At 34.8% G+C, this 25,467-nt stretch overlaps 1 protein-coding gene across 1 annotated transcript in view; it reads left to right on the top strand.

The window, feature by feature from the left end:
- Positions 1-7,490, top strand: part of LOC125654496 (GRIP1-associated protein 1-like) — a 56,008-nt gene extending 48,518 nt beyond the window's left edge. Inside the window, exon 25 of the mRNA XM_056142891.1 lies at positions 6,417-7,490. Coding sequence (XP_055998866.1) covers positions 6,417-6,518 — 102 coding nt within the window. The 3' untranslated portion in view covers positions 6,519-7,490. The remainder of the gene's footprint in view (positions 1-6,416) is intronic.
- The last annotated feature ends 17,977 nt before the right edge of the window (positions 7,491-25,467 follow it).

Raw genomic sequence — 25,467 nt, 5'->3', positions numbered from 1 at the left:
CATGAAAGGCAGATTACAGTTTCATATTCAGTGTAAAGCATGAGAAATACTAAATTGATTTATTGATAACACAAAGAGGATTTAAACGCTGGGATTAATCAAAGCATCACAACCACTAATAATAATGACAATCAGTAACAGTTCAAGGTCACCCAACTTCAATATTTAGTGTGTCCCCTCGAGCACCAATGACTGTCTGACAACTGTCTAGGGATGGTTTTCCACTCTCAATGCAGAACTTGGGTCAATTGTTGCAGAGTCTGAGATTGCGGTTGTCTTTGGCGGATGCGCCTATCCAGTCCGTCCCGTAGATGGTTCAAATCATGATTTGGATGGCCAATGTGTATGTTGAAATGCAATATATCTTTTAAAAATCTTAACTCGTGGAAATTAAACAGGCAAACTGCATGATTATAGAGAGCAATGTGACGTGTATAACCCCTGGGTTCAGGTCCCAGAGAGAGGGGAATCATATGTTGAAAATGCAGTGATTTAGAAAATCTTTTGTACTCCTGGACTTGTGTAGCAATATTATTACTCTTCTACAATTCTTCAGTAAAATAATATATAAAACACACACAAACACACACACACACACAAAAAATATTTTAAAAATTGTTTTCTTCCGAAAAAAATCATTGACGGAGTTGCATTCAACAAATGATCGCTTAGAACTCAAAACCAAGTCAATTTCACTGTGATAAAATTTATTCTCATAAGAAAAAAAAGGTTAGATATCAATTGTGTATTATAGGGTTATTGAACTTATATTGGTGAATATTGGCACGAGTTGACTGTCAAAATGCACGAGCTTGCGAGTGCATTTTGACAGCCAACGAGCGCCAATATTCACCTATATAAGTTCAATAACCCTTTTATTATATAGCTAAAGTATTTAGTTGTTAAATTATATCCCTTTTCACTCAAACTACTCCAAAATAGACGAGAATTCATCAATATTGGCAGTGTGCAATAACAGCATGCATTTCTTAACAGTTCAATATTTAACCCGTCACTAATGCATGAAGCAAACTGATTTTGTAAATGAGGACATTATAATTTATGTACAGTAAAACATTTTGCTTAAGTAAATATCAAATACCGGCTCTGTCAGATTCGGAGGACCGTCGTCTGCCATTTTGGCTTGTTTACGTCGTTACGGTAACGTCAATATTGAACGCTCATACTCGGAATGTTTCGGGCGCATACACTTTACGCAATGCAAAGTTAGCGTTCAATAAATTCTCAGGATATTGAACGCTAACATTCTCTAGATTTTACGCAGATTTTATATTATACTATTTATTAGCTATATAATAATATAGTTATACCGTATCAATACATGTAACCATGTCTATCATTTAGTATAAAGTATGAAAATGGAGAGGTAAACAAAACCACAAAAGTAACACAATGATTTCTAAAGACACGTATACATTCATTTTTTTAAAAATAAAGAAGTTAAAGACACCAACAGTGACTATAAGGCAAATAATCATAGTTTTGAATTCACATTGGTGTTTCCCTGCACTTTTTTTTTTTTATTAACAGTGTAATTACGACCTGTGTTCGGTTTCGAACACGAAGCAATATATTTGGATTCCATAGAGGATTTCTAAAAATAGGATGATGAAGTGGTCTGTTGTGTTTAGAAATGCAATTTTTTATTATGCTGCCTTCTTGAATTTCTCTTCGAACATCCTGGAAGAAGACTTATGTGACACACTTTTGTAACGACACTTCTGATTAGCTGCTGGAGCAGTGATAAATAACGTCATACTACATATAGTCAGTTAAAGCGCTGTCCTGTCGTTTAACGACGCGACTTCATTAAGGTGATGAATCGCCCCATTTCAAGCATATGGAGATTTTCTTTCATTGTAGTCTCGGAATGAAGGCATCTATCGAGAATGGTTAACCAAGTCTCCAATCCGTATTGTCGCTTTACTTATTTTGTCGGCATCAGTTCACTTATGTTCATTAAGACCTCTCAAAGACGGCGGTGAGAGATTAATCCTGGTTCTGTTTCATCTTGACTGTGGGAGTGCGTAGATCCCCGGATCACCACTGGAAAGCAATCCATAAAAAATCAATGTCTTAAAATATTATCTAATTAAATAAGTGTAGAGACCTAGGTTTCTTCATACAATTGTTAATTCGCGAAAAGGAAGATTTTCAAATTTCACTGTACGATGGTATATTGATTTAATGTTTGTAAGTTTTGATGGAATTAAAATAAAAATGGTAATGGCGTTATTACACGAACCTGATATTGGATTTGGGTTGGTCGACATCATACAGTAAATGTGTAATTTCATGTTAATACCTGTATTTGACTAGATGAGACAAAACACTAAAAGTCAACATTCATTACCACTCAGCAGCTGTATTTTCTTTGATTTTGTTCAATTAGGCGGGTTTTAAAAAAAAATAGATAAAAAGGAATGTATATATATTGCAATGACACCTGCCAGCTAACAATGTGTTTTAAGTAACATGTTCAACACTTGTGTCGTGGTTCTTGCTCTTTCATTGCACGGCCAACAAGGAAGTTGTCGCTTTTATCTCTTTGCTAATTAGTTCCATTAAGATTATAGAGAAACAGCATTAAACCTTTGAAGATTCCATAACAAGGGAAAAGACAGCTTACTTTCTTTTTAACGTTCCTTTTACTTTTATTTTACGTACGTGTTGAGTCGAGGGAATGATGTGCAATGTCGGTTCGATGCTTTTTCTAAGGATTAAACTTCGTTTGCAGTTTAATTTACAGTTGATAAAATATTTATGAATGTTGAGATATAAATCAATACAGTCATGATTCACAAACCGGCAGTATTATCATTTCCCCGGCCTAGTACAGAAAGGCTTAGACATTAGTACTTCCTAATTTATTGTCCATTTTCCTAATTTATTGTCCATTCTAACTTCAGACAATGCATGAGGACCACGAGGTCTCCAATACATTTTCCAATTATTTTCTTTTTCCCAACAACCGGACTGCCAATGGTTCAGATACGATAATTTGATTATTTAATCGCTAAAATTATGTAGCGTTTATGTTTAGTTATTTAGTATTGTATCCATCAATTCATATTTTGGGGTATTTAAATATATGTGTGTGTTTTGACCAATTGCAAAATTGTGTTGTAAAGTTGCACAGTAAGAGGCAACTCCAAGTGACCTAGCAGTCGTTTATAAATATACTTCCTTTAAGTAAAAAAAAAAAGCAATGGTCCCAGGGTTTTATAATGAAATTAAACAAGAATAGAGTTATTCCTCTTTTGCAGAACTAATTCAGAAAATAGAACAACTTGATCTCAAACGTCTGTCTTCTAAATAGAAAAATATGATACGTGATGAAAATTTCCTTCTCCATGCAATTGGCTCTTTAGATATGTTTTTCGTGTAAGGTAGAACTGACTTGATGGGGTTTTGTTTTCCACTTCTCTGATTTCGATAATTTGCCAACAACATGCGCAAGTAGGGTGCGCTCTTGTTTGTGCAGTGCATTTTTATCCCAAGTACAATAATTTAAGAGACTCGGAGCGGTTCTTTCTATTTGGCGTTTGTACTCGTGTTGTACGTCCTAGCTTTTATCAAGTTTAATCGGACAGCTCTTTAGTTTGGATGAAATGATGATAACATCTGTGAATATAGCTATAGACATGCTTATTCCGTACTTTTATTGATAAATGTGTTTTTTTATTTGTTTTAACACGGAATTATTTACCACGGATCTTTTAGTTTTACATTGTGAATTAAAGGCATTGACCTATACAACTTTAGGAAAAAATGAATTAAAAAACTCATCATTTTGTTATTCAGTTATTCTTTCTTTCTTTGGGTAAACCGGTTTTGAGAAGATGTGGCGAAGATCAACGGTATGCTTAGTTTACATGTACAATACATTTTCGTCGTATTAGTTTATCATTGATTTTTCCTCACGTTGTTGCAAATGGCAGTTCTTCAACATCCAGCTTCTCTCACATCATTGATGACGTTTTGAACTGTTTCAGTTTATCATGGACTAAAACTTAAAACCTGCTGGCCAAATGAACTGCCTTACTGCAATGCGATGGCGTTAGGCTCCTTCCGTGCTGAAGACGTTTTTCGGAAATCAATCGGTACTGGAAACGATAAATAAGGCACGCCAGGGTTTAAAGAAGTTGTTGATTTCGATTTAGGAATGCAGCATTTTAGGGGGGAAAAGTTTGATTAAATTTGCTGTCGGGAGAGTGACACTTTCATCAGTATTGGCCTCACAGGATAGAAGGGATGTCGCTTCACTTAACGCTTTCGTAATTCGGTGCTGTAGATCGCAAACTTATATTATATTAACGTGCACGTCGTGTCCAAAATTGTCTCCTATTTTCTCCTCTTGTTTCATATCGATACCAGCATTCATTTTGACACTACTTAATTTATATCAAGGCATCGGGGTAGTAGAATTATGAAAATCTCTTTAAAAATGCTTTCTCCCCCCCCCCCCCCTCTCTCTCTCTCTCTCTCTCTCTCTCTCTACTAATGAAGTTTTTTAAAGTGTTGACGTTTTTAGAAAGTGTTGATTTATCTGACAAGCCCTAACTTGGTTGAAACCAATTGATGATGCCGTAGTTTGAGATGTGCGCGTATTTACTTAAAGTACAATGTCCAATAGTCTCAAAACAATTCATTTTCTCTCCAAATGGAATTGACTGGAAGTCAGAAATGAGAGTCATGTTTCTTCCCTTTGTGTGTTATTGGTTGTGACTTGGTAAATGCTTTCTGAGATACAGACCGGTAGTGTATGCTTTTGAAGGCTTGTCTCTAGGTATCCGATCGACCTTTCCCAAAACCGCACGAAATGCAATATACGGCAGTTAACAGGAAAAATGTTTGAAGTTGGACAAATTCTTCGGTCGCCAGTGGCGAATTTGGACTCGAAGAGACTAAACCAATTACCGTAATCAAGTTATAACTGTCCCGTTGCATTTAGAAGCAACACCTCTGTAAATCCTGAAAGGCGGAAAGTCCAATATTCTGTTGTCTCTTAGAGATTTTGCATCTAATTCTTCATTATCGACTGAGGGAAAGCCTTTCACACTTCACAGATTGACTTTACTCGGTTTTTTTATTGCCATGTTTAGAATCAGGGTCAGTTTCTCTCTTCGTTATTGTGTAGACCTACATTATGTGTGAAATTGTCTAGTTTCGAGGCTTCACTTGATTGTGTAGATGAATTATTCAGGCTTCACAGCTTTTTAGTATAATTCCGTTGTATTTATAGTAAGGCGGATTCAAAGAGACCAACCAATACCTTATATGAAATAGTACACATCAATATTCATACTTTGTTTTGAAAGATGTGCAATATTTATTAGTTTATATGATAGATAAGGCGATCTTTTCTTGTGTGATCGATTCTTTAGATTATATTGGAGTAGATTCCGATATCATTCGGGAATACTGACAGGGGGGATCACACATGTAGTATCCAGAGTTTTACACAATATTTATCTAAATCTTCTCATGAATAATGAAATATTTAGATATGCAAAACTACCCTAGTATTCATTTCTTCTTCTTCAGACTTCTCTAATATTGCACAATGTTATCGATTTTTATCATTCAATTCATTATGATTTTTCATATAGAGATTTTTCATTGCAAAAACTGAGGCCCTATGTCACAGCAGGTGTGGCACGATAAAGATCCCTCCCTGCTCAAATCCACAATATAAAAGTGGGGATAAGAGTCAGAAGAATCTCGGATTACGTTACTTCCTGTGATCTAGTTTGACACTCTATCATACTGCGTTGTCAGAAAAGCTAGTTCACTACCAAGCTCGTGCAATATTTTGTTTCCCATTATCTTCTGGGATTCGGGTTAGAATAGGTCCTTAGTACCTGTTGCTTCTCGTGAGAGGCGACAGATGGGGCGGTCCTTCGGAGGATACCACAAAAACCGAGGTCCCGTGTCACAGCAGGTGTGGCTAGATAAAGATCCCTCCCTACTCAAAGGCCTTAAGCACCGAGCATAGACCTATATTTTACAGCCCTTCATCGGCAATGGTGACGTCTTCGTATGAGTGAAAATTTGTCGAGCTGGACGTTAAACATGATTATACAACCAACCAATCTTTGTTGAATAAAATTACGATTTTGTGGAAACGTTATATAGCATGGGCAAGTACCGTACTTCAAACCAGAGGCAAAATCATACTTAGGGATTTGGAAATAGAATATGTAGCCCTTTCATCATTAAATCACTCTGAATAACACTTATAGTCGGGGGAGGGGGGGGGGGGGGGGCAACCAACTGGTAGTCCCCTTCCGCTAGGGCAAGAGACTAAAAACATATTTTTATAGTAAGGCGGATTCAAAGAGACCAACCAATACCCTATATGAAATCTACATAATGTATATATTTCATTGCAGAATCTGGAGATGATGTCACAAGAGGTCGTCCGACTGAGTAAATTGCAGCCAAACAGTGCTTCAAATGACCAATCAGGTGGTGCTAGTGCAACCGGATCATGACCTTTAAAGGTCACGATGTGCAATAGATTTTATGTATGAATGAGAATGGTGTGGATTGAGTGAATCGACCCTATGTTTTAACATATTTTGAGTGTTATATAGATATAAGGACAATTTCTGGTAGGCTTGTAGTGTTGCAAGGTGGTGAAGGAATATATTGGATGTAAGATGTGCGTTACTACTAATTTAGTTGGTGTTTGTATGTCTGGGTTGTAAGAAAAAAATTCTTGTTTGAAGTGTATGTAAAAACTCAGCAGAATGAATATCAAATTATCATGATATATCGAATGTTAAACACTCATATTAGGAGCCTGGAAACTTGTAATGACATGCACTGTACTTCATACTCTCTCATTAATAACTCCTTATTTACCCTCCCCTTGTAACTTGACTGGTACATGTATATGGGGAACCAGTATACTATCTCAGTCCACAGAGACTGCCGTTACTTCTCACGAGAAGTCATGGTCACACTGCGGGGCTCGAGATATGTAACGACTGTTTTGTATTACAGACATTCGACATCAGATGTGAATTTTATGGCAAAGTACTCCACATTTATAGATATTCATACATGTAGTAAGAGTGTAACGGGTGTGGTCTCGTTGTAGGGACGTAAATTGAAGGCAATACAAACCACGATAGTTTATTTATATATTGTTTAATGTATTTGTCAAGAGTTAGAGTGTAGCTAATTGAAATTACCGGTTGGAGATGAAATGACCGGTTGGAGATGTTGTTATGACGGAAGAAAATTATTCTCTAAAGTTCCTAAAGGTTTTCTGTTCTTCTCGGAATTATCATTCCAATATTCCAAAGAAGGGCTCCAGGAAGAATTGGGTTTTTTTCCTCTTCTCTACTTGTAACTCGCATAGATATTTTTATTTTGTTTTGTTTGATGATGTTGATGAGAGAAATACTCCATATTTAGTTACTTTGAATTTGAAATAAACTTTAATATAATGATTGATATCTTAGACTTCTTGTTTCTTTATGGATTTAAATGCAATAAGGGGACTCAGGGAGACACAACCCTAGCCGTGGAACTATAATCTCTAAATAAGGACACTCAATGACACCCAAACCTAGCTGTGGAACTGTAATCTCTGAATAAGGGCACTCAGTGACACCCAAACCTAGCTGTGGAACTGTAATCTCTGAATAAGGGCACTCAGTGACAACCAAACCTGTAATCTCTGAATAAGGGCACTCAGTGACACCCAAACCTAACTGTGGAACTGCAACTCTCTGAATAAGGGCACTCAGTGACACCCAAACCTAGCTGTGGAACTGCAACTCTGAATAAGGGCACTCAGTGACACCCAAACCTAGCTGTGGAATTGTAACTCTGAATAAGAATTTGTTCAATAAGGACACTCAGTGACACCCAAACCCAGCAGTGGAACTGTAACTCTTTGAATAAGGGCACTCAGTGGCACCCAAACCTAGCTGTGGAATTGTAACTCTGAATAAGAATTTGTGCAATAAGGACACTCAGTGACACCCAAACCCAGCTGTAGAACTGTAACTCTCTGAATAAGAATTTGGACACCGGTAGGTCTATCCCAATTTTTCTACAGAAACCGATATGTGAGTTGAAATAAGAATTATTTATATTTTAAAAAATCATGAATTGGTAATATGAAAAGTTAGCATATTACAGTTATGCTAAAAGATCAGTACAAATATGGTACTTTAATAACTTGCCCTTCAAAAACCAACCATTGAATTTTCCTGAATTTATATCTTTTAATATCCTATAGCAGATACAAATCATAATCAGGTAAAGTTTGGGGGATTATGAGATTCAGATTCCCTCTTTTGCAGCCTCAGAATGCCAAAATTAAGAAAAATAACACAAAGGCCGATTAAATGTTTGCTGTTTGTTTTGTATACCTTCGTCTTAAACAGTTAAAATTCAACATAAAGTAGAAATTCAAAAGGTGTCTAAGGAAAACATGGAGATGGTTGACCCTATATATAGTGTATCTCCAACACTATAAGATAATTCTACCCTATATATAGTGTATCTCCAACACTATAAGATAATTCTACCCTATATATAGTGTATCTCCAACACTATAAGATAATTCTACCCTATATATAGTGTATCTCCAACACTATAAGATAATTCTACCCTATATATAGTGTATCTCCAACACTATAAGATCATTCTAGATTTTGTGAACAAGAAAACATGAAAGGTAAAGATAACCAACAAGGATCAATTTCATAACTCCTATAAGCAATACAAAATAAATATTTGGGCAAACACGGACCTTTGGATACACCAGAGGTGGGATAAGGTGCCTAGGAGGAGTAAGCATCCCCCGCCGACCGGCCACACCCGCCGCGAGCCCCATATCCAGACCAGGGGAAACGGAAGTTATCCGTAGTCAAAATCAGTGTGCTAAGAACGGTCTAACAATTAGTGTGAAACACGTCAGACAGCATTTGACCCAATGATAGGTTGTATTGGCAAACTAGATCGTTATAACGACCATAGCATTTGCGAAATGCTAACTTTAATAGAGACCGTTGAACCCCCTTTAACATCAACTTGTTTGAAACCCCTTTACCATCAACTTGTTTGTTAGTAGCTTGCCTCGATTTAAAAACTGACCATACGCAAAACAAGCTTTTACATATCGAATCAGTTGAAATATATAAACACCACACGCTGGTGATAATGGAATATTGCTACATAAATGTGGGAAGTTGACGATGGAAAAACTGAAATCATCCCGTTTGTCAAACAGTTGAGTTGTCAATTTGCCGTTAATTATCTACTTTCAATAGAATATCTAAGTATGAAGCAGACGTGGACGACTCTATGGTGTCTTTTATTTCGACCTCACAGAGATATATCGAATCGACATATGAATAACAGTTATTATTGTTAATAGACAAAATTTATATGTCGGATTGAAGGCCACAGCAAGCGATTTTTTCTTCTCACGTAGAAGTTTTTGAATAAATTCTGCTTCATATCAATATAAAAGCAGGTCAGCTAACAAAGGAGCACAATGTGGGCGCATGAGAATTCCAACAGACTTTTGGAAGACCTGATCACCAAAGACCACGAAGATATTGGCAATGAGGAACTCTAGGACAGGCCTAAATTTTGCAGCCCTTCACCGGCAGTGGTGACGTCTCCATATGAGTGAAATATTCTCGAGAGGGATGTTAAACAACATTTAATGAATCATGAATCAAAACCTCACTACAGGATAACTGAGAATGCATGCATATTGCATTGACAAACTAATTTTCCCCAGGTCATTGTCTATGCGTACTGTGTTTGGGGTTATGCTATATTAGTGATCGTTATAGCGATCTGGTTTGCCAGTACAACCTGTCATTGGGTCAAATGCTGTCTGATGAGTTTCATACCAATTATTTCCATTATACAAATCTTTACAAAGACTCCCAAGGTAGGGTGATCCGCGGAACAAAATAACAAAGAACATCCCAATTCAAACAAGAGCGCGACAGGAATGGCTGCTTTTCCCACTACTCTTTACCTTCTGCACAGATTGGCTTATGAAATTTAGCACCAGCTAGTGCAGTAGAGGAATATCCTGGACATCTTCAACAGTCAGTAGAAGATCTTGACTTCACTGATGACGTTGCACTTCCAGATTAGCACAACACGAAGTGGTATTCAAAGCAAAAATGATGATCTAGTGCTCCAATATAACAGACAAATAGAGCAAAATACAAATGTCAGCAAAACAGAACTAATGAAGATAAACAGAAATGTAGATATAGAAGTAACTGTTAAAACAATAACAAAATAGGAGATGTAGACAATTTCCTTTGTCTTGGCAACAAGTTCATAGTCATTAAAAACTCCACCGTGGATGTTATGAACACAATAACAAAAGCTCTTGCCGCCTTCGCAACCCAAGGGAACATGTGAAAATCAGTCAGAACCACAATAATGGTTTTCAAGAATAACTTTAAGTCCTTTAGGGTTCTAAGTCTTCGAAGGTGACAACGAACATTACAAAAAAACTAGATGTCTCCGCAGAATGATCAAGATATTCTTGCCAAATATAATTAGTAATGAAGAATTCTACAAAAGAGTATCAACAGCAGTCATATCTTGCCAAATTAATGAAAGAAGGTGGGATTACATTGGCATGTCATAAGAACAGAAAGATTGGACATACCTAGAGTAGCCCTAAGATGAACTCCAGCAGGAAAGAATCAAAGGGCAATCAAAGGAGAAATGGCGACACTCAGTAGAATGGGAAATGAATTACCAAGGTTGGACATAGGGCTTGGTGGACCATATGTCACTTGAGATTGATGGCGGTTCACAGTAAAGGGCTTGGTGGACCATATGTCACTTGAAGAGTGATGGCGGTTCAGAGTAAAGGGCTTGATGGAACATATGTCAATTGAGATAGGTGGCGGTTTGTGGTAAAGTGCTTTATGTGCTCCCAGCAAAAAGAGGACCGCATGAATAGTATTTAAAAGCTCTTCTGAATACAACAAGTGAGTGTAGAATATTAATCTTTAAGGAAAGGAGAGCGGAAGAGGTGGAACAGCCTTTTCATCCCCATCCACCCCCAGCATGCATTGTATCAGGATTCCTGTACGCGTCCTCCTAAAATAAAAGAACTGGAAATTACTCCAGATTTGTGTTTTCTAATGTGCGTGCTTAATTTCCCGATTGCGTATTCTGGGAGCCGCCTAAAGGTACCAAACATTCTATATTCAATAAGAAAGCACAGAAGGATTGTTTGCAGTATTCATTTGTATAAAGATGTACATATTACAAATATTGGCATTGAACTTTGTGCAAGAAGTGCAACATGTTTAATTTTCATTGGAATACATTTGATATACATTTTACGGGATAATCTTGTCTACAATAGTCATTCCTCCAATTATTTTCACTTACAATTACATATTTCTCTCCAAATTAATGTAATTGATTACTTCAATCACTTAATGTAATGGTGTAATTAATTACTTAATTACTTTTCTTAAAGTACAGTGTAATTAAATTTTTTCCTATTGCCGGCATTTCATTTTTTCCCTCCGTTTTTAAACACGATTCCCACAACACAGTGTACCAGTATAGAAATCGCTTTGTTAGTGTCTTACAAATACTAGTAACTGGTATTCTCAAGGGGCATAGACAGGATTTGAGCTGAGAATTTTCAAATTTCATTTTTCCATTTTTACTGTTTACAATGATTAACTAAAGTATTTCTAATAGTCAACCAAAATTTGAATATCAGTTGTTAAGTTACAAGTGAGATACAACACTCACAATTCTTTGTTATGTAAACAATGCGAGGCTCGTTTCATGTTTATATATATATTGCATATTAAGAAATAGCATGTTTAGAACAAACTGTGATGTGCCAAACACTAGAAACCATTCAAATGTGGTCAGAATTAACTTGCAAATTGAAAAAAAAAACCTGCCTTCAACAAAACTTTTACTAGTGTATTTAACCTACATGTATGTAAACAAAAACGTGGCGCGAGTCATGTTTACATAACAAAGAATTTTGAGTTCTGTATCTCCCATATATCTCAACAACTGACTTTCAAATTTTTGCTGACCATTAAAAATATCATAGTTAAGGACCCAATCTTAACTTAACACCCTCAAATTGTAAGCTGCCTGTCAATCAAACATTTAATGTAAAACTTATACGATACCAATTTTGATGCACCAGATGCGCAATTCGACAAATAATGTCTCTTCAGTGATGCTTAAGGCGAAATTCTGGAAATTCGAAATAACAATAAACTTATAAGAACTAAAAGGAAAACTAGAGTGCCAAAAACTGGAACCAAATTCGTCCAAGGATAAGAGCCATCTCAGGTGGAGTGACACCTGCAGACACTGTGGTCCGGAGGTACAGAAAGATATTTTGATAACAATAACATCCAGTACCTACAGGCATTCTATAGATCTTGAGGAAGCCCAGTATATCTTAGTTTTGATAGCATATTGACCTGTCCACAACTGTTATTTTCTCGTAATTCAATTGTTTTTAAAAAGACCCCTGAACAATGCAATTTCAATATAATAAGAGAGAGACAGAGAGAGAGACAGAGAGAGAGAGAGAGAGAGAGAGAGAGAGAGAGAGAGAGAGAGAGAGAGAGAGAGAGTAGAATGTGTGTCAGCTACCCTTAGCAAAACAACCATTATTGAAACACTATAATCACCGAAACCCTGCAGATGTCCCTGAGACAGGCCTTGTGTATATCAAAAATATATTTACAAAAAAACATGGGCAGGTAGATTTATACCATGTTCTGTCTCTGTATATATCTTTGAGTGTCATGGGATATAGCAATTAACACATTAGTAGGTCCTGGCCACTCCAGGTAAATACCATATGTTTAGATTAGGTTCAGCTCAAATCGTGTCCATGCCCAATTTAAATATTTTAAGCTTTGACAATTATAAGATATTTAATTGTCTCAAAAGAAAGGTGAAGATAACGGATAGTGATAAATCTCATAACTCCTATAAGAAATATCACTAGAGTGAAATTTGCTTGTAAATTGCCCTGGGTTGTATTAACGTTATTTAGATTTGAAGAACGGCCTAACTATCGGTATGAAACACGCCAGACAGCATTAGACCTTAGGACAGGTTCTATTACCAAACTAGATCATCATAATGACCATAGAATTTGCGAAATGCTAACATTAAACATCAAATTGTTCGTCAGTAGTCGATTTTAAAAACTGATCTTACACAGAGCAAGCTCTTGTGTATCGAATCAGCTGCAAGATATAAACATCAGATGCAGATGATAATGGAGTATTACTACATAAATATGGGAAGTAAACGATGGAGAACTTGTCATAAAGTTGAGTTGTTAGTCTGTCGTTCATTTTTATTTTCAATGAAATATCTAAGTACGAAGCAGATGAAGGTGAAGATGTGATCAGTATTTTGGGGGTTATTGTCATTGGAAAGGGGAAATATCAAACAGTGATCAATCTCAAACCTCCTATAATCAATACAAAATAGAAAGTTGTGAAACACGGACCCCTGGATATACCAGAGATGGGGTCAGGTGTCTAGTAGGAGTAAGCATCCCCTGTCAACCGAGCACATCCGCCGTGAGCCCCGGTCATGCATCAAATGGGATGATTTCAGCTTCTTCATAGTCAAATTCCCATATTTATATAGCAATATTCCATTATCACCTGCATATGGTGTATATATCTTTCAATTGATTCAATACGCAAGAGCTTGTTCTGTTTTATCAGTTTTTAAATCGAGGCAGGCTACTGACAAACAAGTTGATGGAGTAAGGGTTTCAACAGTCTTCAGAAGAGTCAGCATTTCGCAAGTTCTACGGTCGTTATAACGATCTAGTTTGCCAGTACAACCTATCATTGGGTCAAATGCTGTCTGGTTGGTTTCAAACCCATTATCATGCCGTTCTTGACACACTAATTTTAACTACGGATAATTCCGTTTACCTGATCAAGATATATGGGTGTGACCGGTCGACAGGGAGGCTTACTTCTCCTAGGCACCTGATCCCACTTCTGGTATATCCAGATGTCCGTGTTTGTGCAACTCTCTATTTTGTATTGCTAATAGGAATTATGATATTGATCATTGTTCGTTATATTCACTTTTCATTTGAGGAATATTAAAATTCCGTTTTTAGACACATCATATTAAAAGCGCTTACCATATATCCTTTTGTGTTTTGCAAATCAGAAATGATATTAATTTTTTTTTAGATAGGTTACATAAGGAATATGTTTTGGTTCAAACTGACATAGCTTATAACAACATTGTTTTTGTTTGTAAGGCTCATTATTACAACTGTATTTTAAACGAACTTAGTTTCACATTGGTAATCCTATTTATGCTCAATGTTCCCTTTTTCTAAGGGTGAAAGTCTTCAAAATCATTTATCACTATTAAGTAAGGGATACAAAACGAAGATGGTCTATTTTTTAGTTACGAGACTGACACTAGTCCGTATCTACATGATAGACCATCTGAGTTTCGTATCTTACTTAAACAAATCTATAACACAACAATGAAGGTCTATTGTAAGGTGAAGATAACGAACAGTGATCAATCTCATAACTCCTATAAGCAATACAAAATAGATAGTTGGGCAAACACGGACCCCTGGACACACCAGAGGTGGGATCAGGTGCCTAGGAGGAGTAAGCGGCCAAACGGATAAATCCAGGTAGTTGAGATAATTTAAGGGTTAATGTTTTAAAAAAAAAAGAAACAACAACAGGTGTTTATAGTTGTAGGTATATCTGTCTATCTATCTATCTATCTATCTATATTTGTATCTATCAATTAATCAATCTATCTATCTATCTATGCAAGGTGAAGATAACGAACAGTGATCAATCTCATAATACCTATAAGCAATACAAAATAGATAGTTGGGCAAACACGGATCCCTGGACACACCAGAGGTGGGATCAGGTGCCTAGGAGGAGTAAGCATCCCCTGTTGACCGGTCACACTCGCCGTGAGCCCTATATCCTGATCAGGTAAACGGAGTGATCTGTAGTCAAAATCAGTGTGCCAAGAACGGCTTAACAATCGGTATGAAACACATCAGACAGCATTTGACCCAAAGATAGGTTGTATTGACGAACTAGATCGCTATAACGACCGTAGAATTTGTGAAATGCTGACTTCAATCGAGACTGTTGAAACCCCTGTATCATCAATTTGTTTGCCAGTAGCTTACCTCGATTTAAAAACTGACTATACACAGAACAGGCTCCTGTATATTAAATTTGTTGAGATATATGAACAGCATATGCAGGTGATAATGGAATATTGCTACATATCTATCTATCTATCTTTATCTTTCTTTCACGCTATCTATCTTTCTCTCTCTCTATCATCTATCTATCTATCTATTTATCTATATTGCTCTATCTATCTATATTTCAGGGTCATAATTGGTAGGATCAATGTGAAATCTTCCTCAGAAAGTGTAAATTATTGAAATCATGGTCCCGAGGGGTACGATGTAGTCATAATAGGTGAACAAAGTTCCATGTGTAACTGCATACATGTAGGGAAAATCTTTGTTTTAAAGTTAACATTTCGCAATTTATATGGTCGTTATAATGATCTAATTTACAAATACTACCTCTCATTAGGTCGAATGCTGCCTGGTATGTTTCATTCCAATTGTTATGTCGTTCTTTACACACTAATTTTGACTACGGAGCACTCCGTTTATCTCATCAATATATAGGTCTCTCGGTGAATGTGACTGGTCAACAGGGGGTGCTTAGCCCTCCTAGGTACCAGATCCCTACTCTGGTGTGTCCACTGGTCCGCGTTGGCTCTACTCTTTGTGGGAATTGTAACACTGATCACTGCAAACATCCAAAGGTAGTACAAATTCAAGTTTGTTGAAATAATGATCCCGGAGTGTGGGATGGGGCCACAATATTCATCATTGTCTCGGAGTATAAGATGGGACCATACCATTTATCATTTGTGTGATAGTATATGAGGAAAGTTTGAAAATGGTGCCTCATTAGGGGATCAAAATTTGAACATAGGAATACATATAATCTTTGAATATTTTTCTCTAATCGGAAACCACTGATCATGATCCGTCATACTACTTGTGGCGCATTGGTATCTTCTCTTACTGCGTGAAGCAAAGATGTGATCAAATATTTTCTTTGCGAATTCACAATCATTATATTCAGAGAGTTTTTTTTATTTCTATCAATATATTTACTTCCAGTGAGATTAGGGCATGTACTTGAAAAGTTGCAATTACACTTATTTTTGGACATGTACTGAATTAAATGCATTTAATTACTTGTTATTGAAAGTAAACTCAATTACAAATACATCCAATTACATTTTCAAAAAAGTAATTCTCTACATTTCATTACAATTACTGATTTCAATTACTTCATCCGCACGATAGACGATAAAGTAAATAGCGTGGAAATGTCAAATTTACTATGCAACTTCTTGGCTAATATTTCCGTATCGCTCCGAGTTTTATGTTGAGCACAACTGGCATTCTAATTATACTTTCGCAGAGTAAACTTCGATGTATTCTAAAGCTTCCGAGATATTGGACTTCTTCTTAAAACTAGAACAAGAACCAGCGCACTGTAAAACGAGCTGTAATGTAGGTCTCTGGAAATAGTTTTTATTTACAATTACAATGGATACTTCTCGTACATTTATTTATTGTAATTAAAAACGTGGTATCTCTGGTACAAATATTACATGTAGTCTCTTTTATCTCAAAGGGATGCTGGCATAGAATATATAACAGTGTTTAAATGTGGAGTGAGGTTTTCAAATATGCAACTGTACAACATACAGGGAAATATTCGCCCCCGTTTTATCTTCGTCCCTTTCTCCCTCGTTGTCACTGGGCGAATTTAAAAGTGGGCGAAACTATTTTCTCTCGTATATCTCTTTTAACACAACTAAGTCTGGGCGAACTTGAATAATATTATACTTAATATAATATTACACTCAGTACTTTGTCAGTAGACTATTACACACAGTACTTTGTCGGTAGAATATTACACACAGTGCTTTGTCGGTAGAATATTACACTCAGTACTTTGTCAGTAGAATATTACAATTAGTACTTTGTCAGTAGACTATTACACACAGTACTTTGTCTGTAGAATATTATACACAGTACTTTGTCAGCAGAATATTACATACAGTACATTGTCAGTAGAATATTACATACAGTACTTTGTCAGCAGAATATTACAATCAGTACTTTGTCAGTAGACTATTACACTCAGTACTTTGTCAGTAGACTATTATACACAGTACTTTGTCCGTAGAATATTACAATCAGTACTTTGTTGGTAGACTATTACACACAGTACTTTGTCGGTAGAATATTGCACACAGTACTTTGTCCGTAGACTATTACACTCAGTACTTTGTCAGTAGACTATTATACACAGTACTTTGTCCGTAGAATATTACAATCAGTACTTTGTTGGTAGACTATTACACACAGTACTTTGTCGGTAGAATATTACACACAGTACTTTGTCCGTAGAATATTACACTCAGTACTTTGTCCGTAGAATATTACACACAGAACTTTGTCAGTAGAATATTACAATCAGTACTTTGTCAGTAGAATATTACATACAGTACTTTGTCAGTAGAATATTACAATTGGTATTTTGTCTGTAGAATATTACACACAGAACTTTGTCAGAAAAATATTACACACAGTACTTTGTCAGTAGAATATTACACTCAGTACTTTGTCAGTAGAATATTACACACAGTATTTTGTCAGTAGAATATTACACACAGTACTTTGTCAGTAGAATATTACACACAGTACTTTGTCAGTAGAATATTACATACAGTACTTTGTCAGTAGAATATTACAATTGGTACTTTGTCCGTAGAATATAACACACAGTACTTTGTCAGTAGAATATTACACACAGAACTTTGTCAGTAGAATATTACATACAGTACTTTATCAGTAGAATATTACAATTTGTACTTTGTCCGTAGAATATTACACACAGAACTTTGTCAGTAGAATATTACATACAGTACTTTGTCAGTAGAATATTACAATTGGTATTTTGTCTGTAGAATATTACACACAGAACTTTGTCAGTAGAATATTACACACAGTACTTTGTCAGTAGAATATTACACTCAGTACTTTGTCAGTAGAATATTACACACAGTTTTTGTCAGTAGAATATTACACACAGTACTTTGTCAGTAGAATATTACACTCAGTACATTGTCCGTAGAATATTACACACAGTACTTTGTCAGTAGAATATTACAATTGGTACTTTGTCCGTAGAATATTACATACAGTACTTTGTCAGTAGAATATTACAGACAGTACTTTGTCAGTAGAATATTACAATTGTTACTTTGTCCGTAGAATATTACACACAGAACTTTGTCAGTAGAATATTACATACAGTACTTTGTTAGTAGAATATTACAATTGGTATTTTGTCTGTAGAATATTACACACAGGACTTTGTCAGAAAAATATTACACACAGTACTTTGTCTGTAGAATATTACACTCAGTACTTTGTCAGTAGAATATGACAATTGTTACTTTGTCAGTAGAATATTACACACAGTATTTTGTCCGTAGAATATTACACACAGCATTTTGTCAGTAGAATATTACACTCAGTACATTGTCCGTAGAATATTACACACAGTACTTTGTCAGTAGAATATTACACACAGTACTTTGTCAGTAGAATATTACATACAGTACTATGTCAGTAAAATATTACACACAGTACTTTGTCAGTAGAATATTACACACAGAACTTTGTCAGTAGAATATTACACACAGAACTTTGTCAGTAGAATATTACACTAAGTACTTTGTCAGTAGAATATTACAGACAGTATTTTATCAGTAGAATATTACACACAGAACTTTGTCAGTAGAATATTACACGCAGTACTTTGTCCGTAGAATATTACACTCAGTACTTTGTACGTAGAATATTACACACAGTATTTTGTCAGTAGAATATTACAATTAGTACTTTGTCTGTAGAATACTACACACAATACTTTGTCAGTAAAATATTACACACAGTACTTTGTCAGCAGAATATTACAATTGTTACTTTGTCAGTAGAATATTACACACAGTATTTTGTCAGTAGAATATTACACACAGTATTTTGTCTGTAGAATATTACACGCAGTACTTTGTGAGTAGAATATTACACGCAGTACTTTGGCCATAGAATATTACACTCAGTACTTTGTACGTAGAATATTACACACAGTATTTTGTCAGTAGAATATTACAATTAGTACTTTGTCTGTAGAATACTACACACAGTACTTTGTCAGTAGAATATTACACTCAGTACTTTGTCTGTAGAATATTACACACAGTATTTTGTCTGTAGAATATTACACACAGTATTTTGTCAGTAGAATATTACACTCAATACTTTGTCAGTAGAATATGACAATTGGTACTTTGTCAGTAGAATATTACACACAGTACTTTGTCAGTACAATATTAAACACAGTACTTTGTCAGTAGAATATTACACACAGTATTTTGTCAGTAGAATATTACACTCAGTACTTTGTCCGTAGAATATTACACACAGAACTTTGTCAGTAGAATATTACCTACAGTACTTTGTCAGTAGAATATTACAATTGGTATTTTGTCTGTAGAATATTACACACAGTACTTTGTCAGTAGAATATTACATACAGTACTATGTCAGTAAAATATTACACACAGTACTTTGTCAGTAGAATATTACACACAGAACTTTGTCAGTAGAATATTACACACAGAACTTTGTCAGTAGAATATTACACTAAGTACTTTGTCAGTAGAATATTACAGACAGTATTTTGTCAGTAGAATATTACACACAGAACTTTGTCAGTAGAATATTACACGCAGTACTTTGTCCGTAGAATATTACACTCAGTACTTTGTACGTAGAATATTACACACAGTATTTTGTCAGTAGAATATTACAATTAGTACTTTGTCTGTAGAATACTACACACAATACTTTGTCAGTAGAATATTACACACAGTACTTTGTCAGCAGAATATTACAATTGTTACTTTGTCAGTAGAATATTACACACAGTATTTTGTCAGTAGAATATTACACACAGTATTTTGTCTGTAGAATATTACACGCAGTATTTTGTGAGTAGAATATTACACGCAGTACTTTGGCCATAGAATATTACACTCAGTACTTTGTACGTAGAATATTACACACAGTATTTTGTCAGTAGAATATTACAATTAGTACTTTGTCTGTAGAATACTACACACAGTACTTTGTCAGTAGAATATTACACTCAGTACTTTGTCTGTAGAATATTACACACAGTATTTTTGTCTGTAGAATATTACACACAGTATTTTGTCAGTAGAATATTACACTCAATACTTTGTCAGTAGAATATGACAATTGGTACTTTGTCAGTAGAATATTACACACAGTACTTTGTCAGTACAATATTAAACACAGTACTTTGTCAGTAGAATATTACACACAGTATTTTGTCAGTAGAATATTACACTCAGTACTTTGTCCGTAGAATATTACACACAGAACTTTGTCAGTAGAATATTACATGCAGTACTTTGTCAGTAGAATATTACAATTGGTATTTTGTTTGTAGAATATTACACACAGAACTTTGTCAGAAAAATATTACACACAGTACTTTGTCAGTAGAATATTACACTCAGTACTTTGTCAGTAGAATATTACACACAGTATTTTGTCAGTAGAATATTACACACAGTACTTTGTCAGTAGAATATTACAGTCAGTACATTGTCCGTAGAATATTATACACAGTACTTTGTCAATACAATATTAAACACAGTACTTTGTCAGTAGAATATTACACACAGTATTTTGTCCGTAGAATATTACACTCAGTACTTTGTACGTAGAATATTACACACAGTATTTTATCAGTAGAATATTACAATTAGTACTTTGTCTGTAGAATATTACACACAGTACTTTGTCAGTAGAATATTACACTCAGTACTTTGTCAGTAGAATATGACAATTGGTATTTTGTCAGTAGAATATTACATACAGTACTTTGTCAGTAGAATATTACATACAGTACTTTGTCAGCAGAATATTACAATTGGTACTTTGTCAGTAGAATATTACACACAGTACTTTGTCAGTAGAATATTACACACAGTACTTTGTCAGTAAAATATTACATTCAGTATTTTGTCAGTAGAATATTACAATTGGTACTTTGTCAGTAGAATATTACACACAGTACTTTGTCAGTAGAATATTACACACAGTACTTTGTCAGTAGAATATTACAATTAGTACTTTGTCAGTAGAATATTACACACAGTACTTTGCCAGTAAAATATTACAATTAGTACTTGGCAAGTAGAATATTACACACAGTACTTTGTGAGTAGAATATTACACTCAGTACTTTGTCAGTAGAATATTACAATTACTACTTTGTGAGTAGAATATTACACACAGTACTTTGTCAGTAGAATATTATAATTAGTACTTTGTCAGTAGAATATTACATACAGTACTTTGTCAGTAGAACATTACACATAGTACATTGTTACTAGTGCATTACACTGAGTACTCATTCAGTGGAGCTTTACTGTTATTCAATTAGTAGAGTCTTACACACAGTAAAGTATTATAAAAAAGTATTACACATACTACTAAGTTAGTAGAGTACTACAGGACCTTTTTATTACACATATCTCTAAGTTAGTAGAGTACTACAGGATCTTTTTATTGTACATATTACATGTACTAAGTTAGTAGAGTATTACATGACCTTTTTATTACACATACTACTAAGTTAGTAGAGTACTACCGGATAATTTTATTACACATACTACTAAGTTAGTAGAGTACTACAGGATCATTTTATTGTATATATTACTAAGTTAGTACAGTACTACATGACTTTTTATTACACATATTACTAAGTTAGTAGAGTACTACATGACCTTTTTATTACACATATCACTAAGTTAGTAGAGTACTACAGGATCATTTTATTACATATATTACTAAGCTAGTAGAGTACTACATGACCTTTTTATTACACATATCACTAAGTTAGTAGAGTACTACAGGATCATTTTATTACATATATTACTAAGCTAGTAGAGTACTACATGACCTTTTTATTACACATATTACTAAGTTAATAGAGTACTACAGGATCTTTTTATTACACATACTACTAAGTTAGTAGAGTACTACAGGACCTTTTTATTACACATATTACTAAGTTAGTAGAGTACTACATGACCTTTTTATTACACATACTACTAAGTTAGTAGAGTACTACAGGACCTTTTTATTACACATATTACTAAGTTAGTAGAGTACTACATGACCTTTTTATTACACATACTACTAAGTTAGTAGAGTACTACATGAACTTTTTATTACACATATTACTAAGTAAGTCGAGTACTACAGGATCCTTTTATTGTATATATTACATGTACTAAGTTAGTAGAGTACTACATGACCTTTTTATTACACATACTACTAATTTGGTAGAGTACTACAGGATCCTTTTATTGTACATAAGTTAGTAGAGTACTACATTATCTTTTTATTACACATATTACATGTACTAAGTTAGTAGAATACTACATTATCTTTTTATTACAGATATTACTAAGTTAGTAGAGTACTACATTACCTTTTTATTACACGTACTACTAAGTTAGTAGAGTACTACGGGATGTTTTCATTACACATACTACTAAGTTAGTAGAGTACTGAAGGATGTTTTATGGGGTATAGTGCTAGACACATTTTTCTCTTAATTAGTAGAATCCTGGACACAGAGGAGGTGGCATCACGTGACTAGGAGGAGTAAACACCCACCTTTGACCGATTGCACCGGTGTAAGCCCTATATCTTGATAAAGTAAATGGAGTAATTCGTAGAGTCAAAAGCAGTATATGAAGAACGGCGTGTGTATTTGTAAATACTATCATGATAACGATGATGGAATTTGCAAAATGCTATCTCCAAACGAACCTGTTGCAACCCCTGTAACATCAACGTATTTCTTAAGAAATTTGCATCGATTAAAACTTAATCATACGAAGAACAAGTTCTCACTTATCCAATCAGTTGAGAAACATAAACACCACACACAGGAGTTATAGGAGTTATGAGATTGATCACTGTTCGTTATCTTCACCTTGCATACAGGTGAAAATAAAATATTACTAGATAAATATGGGCAGTTGAAAATGTAGTCATCCTGTTTGTGATATTGTTGAATTTTCAGTTTGTTGTTACAGCGTAATATCTTTGTTGCAAGCATGTATCGTTAATAGATAAAATGTCGTCAATGTATCTGAATATCGAATTGAATGTCACAGCAAAAGATTTTTTCTTCTCATGAAAGGTGAAGATAACGAACAGTGATCAATTTCATAACTCCTATATGCAATACAAAATAGATAGTTGGGCAAACACGGACCCCTGGACACACCAGAGGTGGGATCAGGTGCCTAAGAGGAGTTAGCATCCCCTGTCGACCGGTCACACCCGCCGTGAGCCCTATATCCTGATCAGGCAAATGGAGTTATCCGTAGTCAAAATCAGTGTATCAAGAACGGTCTAACAATCGGTATGAAACACGTCAAACAAAATTTGAACCAATGATATGTTGTATGGACGAACTAGATCGTTATAACGACCATAGAATTTGCGAAATGCAAAATGTAAAATATTTTCAATAAATTCTGTCTGATAGAAATAAGCATGTCAAACTAGTGGAAGCTCCTGGCATCAAATTCAAACCACACTTTATTGAATATCTTAAAATTCCAATTTAAGCTGTTTCATTAATCATAATTTTAAAGAACACAGAAAAAAAATGTTCCATGTTAGGATATGGAATTGATCCAGCTAAGCTCTGTATATTTTCCCCCCAATATTTTCATCGACTATATCATCAAACCTCTTTTCTTCAAAAAGAAATGGAAGCTGGTTACACTGCACTTTGTGTTGTTGTATATGCAATTATTTCCAGTTGATACATATATCCTGACTAGCTCTCTCATTTGTATCTATTGTCCACGTTTGATGCCCTCTACCAACAAGTAATCAACTTTTGTCTGATCGATGCTATACACAAACAAATATATCTATTAAATTTAGCCAAACAAATTGTATTTTCTCATAACTGGATTGTTGATAAAGGTATTTTAGCGGGAAAGAAACATCATGCAACTTCATTTTCTCTGAATGGTCTCCACTTCAAAGGAAGTGTGTTGAGAGAAAGTCCTATATTTCATTATCATCAAATAGGAATATACTGTTCCATTGTGAATAGAACAATAAGACCCCGCTCCATCAATATGCAAGCATCTTACCAAATAAATAAATAAATAAAATCACGAAAATGCACACGCACTTAACAGCGTTCTAATGTACATGAAATAGAAAGGGAAGCATTATATTAAACCGATTAAATCAATCTTGGTTTCTCTAATCCAACGCGCGAACATCGTGACGTGATCACGTGTGTAATTCCCGCCTTGAGAAATTGTCAATGTCATTCCTAGAGACAAATCTTTGTAATCTGCTTTAGTTTTACATGAAACCACTTGTTCCAAAAATAAACCACTAATTCGTATTCTGCCGATGAATTGTTTTCTGGGTTTTTTTAAAAAGCCAATTGTGGATCGTAATGAAACTTCCATTATTAGAATGGTAAATCAAAACGTCTTGATAAATTAAGTGTCATGTGACTTTTGTAGTCTTTTGAGAAACGTCTGAACAAATTGTTACAAGAAATGAAAATCTAAGTTAAAAGTATTTTTATATCAAAATATCTTGGTAAATCAAGTATCAAATGGAAAGTCTCCAAGCGATTAGAAGACATATTTTTTCTCATTTCTTATCAATTTTATAACATTTTCCATTTCAGACAAAAGACCTTATTGTTTTCAAGGTCTTCCGTTTCCAACGAAAAATCTTATTGTTATTTTTAGTTTTTTCATATTATTTTCTTTCCTACAAATTCTACGGATTGGATTTCCTGAAAAAGTTTCGACTGATTGGAGAAACTATTTGAAGAATTAACTAGACATATTCGGCGTTTCTTGAGGAGACTTGGTAGATGTAATATAGGGGTATTCAATTTCGCTAACTCAGAAAGCGGCAAGGTTCGGTTAGTGCTCGACTATGCAATCATTTCGTGCAGTTTTTGACACGGTTTTGCTAATAATCTGTTAAAATGTGGAATAAAAATTGTAGATAATAACAACACCTATTTGACATCATCGGGTTTCAGGGCCTAGCCCCTTAAATGAGTAGGCAGGAGGGATGAAGTGTTTCCTAATTATCCCAATAAAGTACTATTGAAGCAATGTTGTTTG

Source organism: Ostrea edulis, chromosome 7 (genome assembly GCF_947568905.1).
Source record: "Ostrea edulis chromosome 7, xbOstEdul1.1, whole genome shotgun sequence".
Lineage (NCBI taxonomy): Eukaryota > Metazoa > Mollusca > Bivalvia > Ostreida > Ostreidae > Ostrea > Ostrea edulis.
This window is presented reverse-complemented; position numbering and strand designations above follow the sequence as displayed.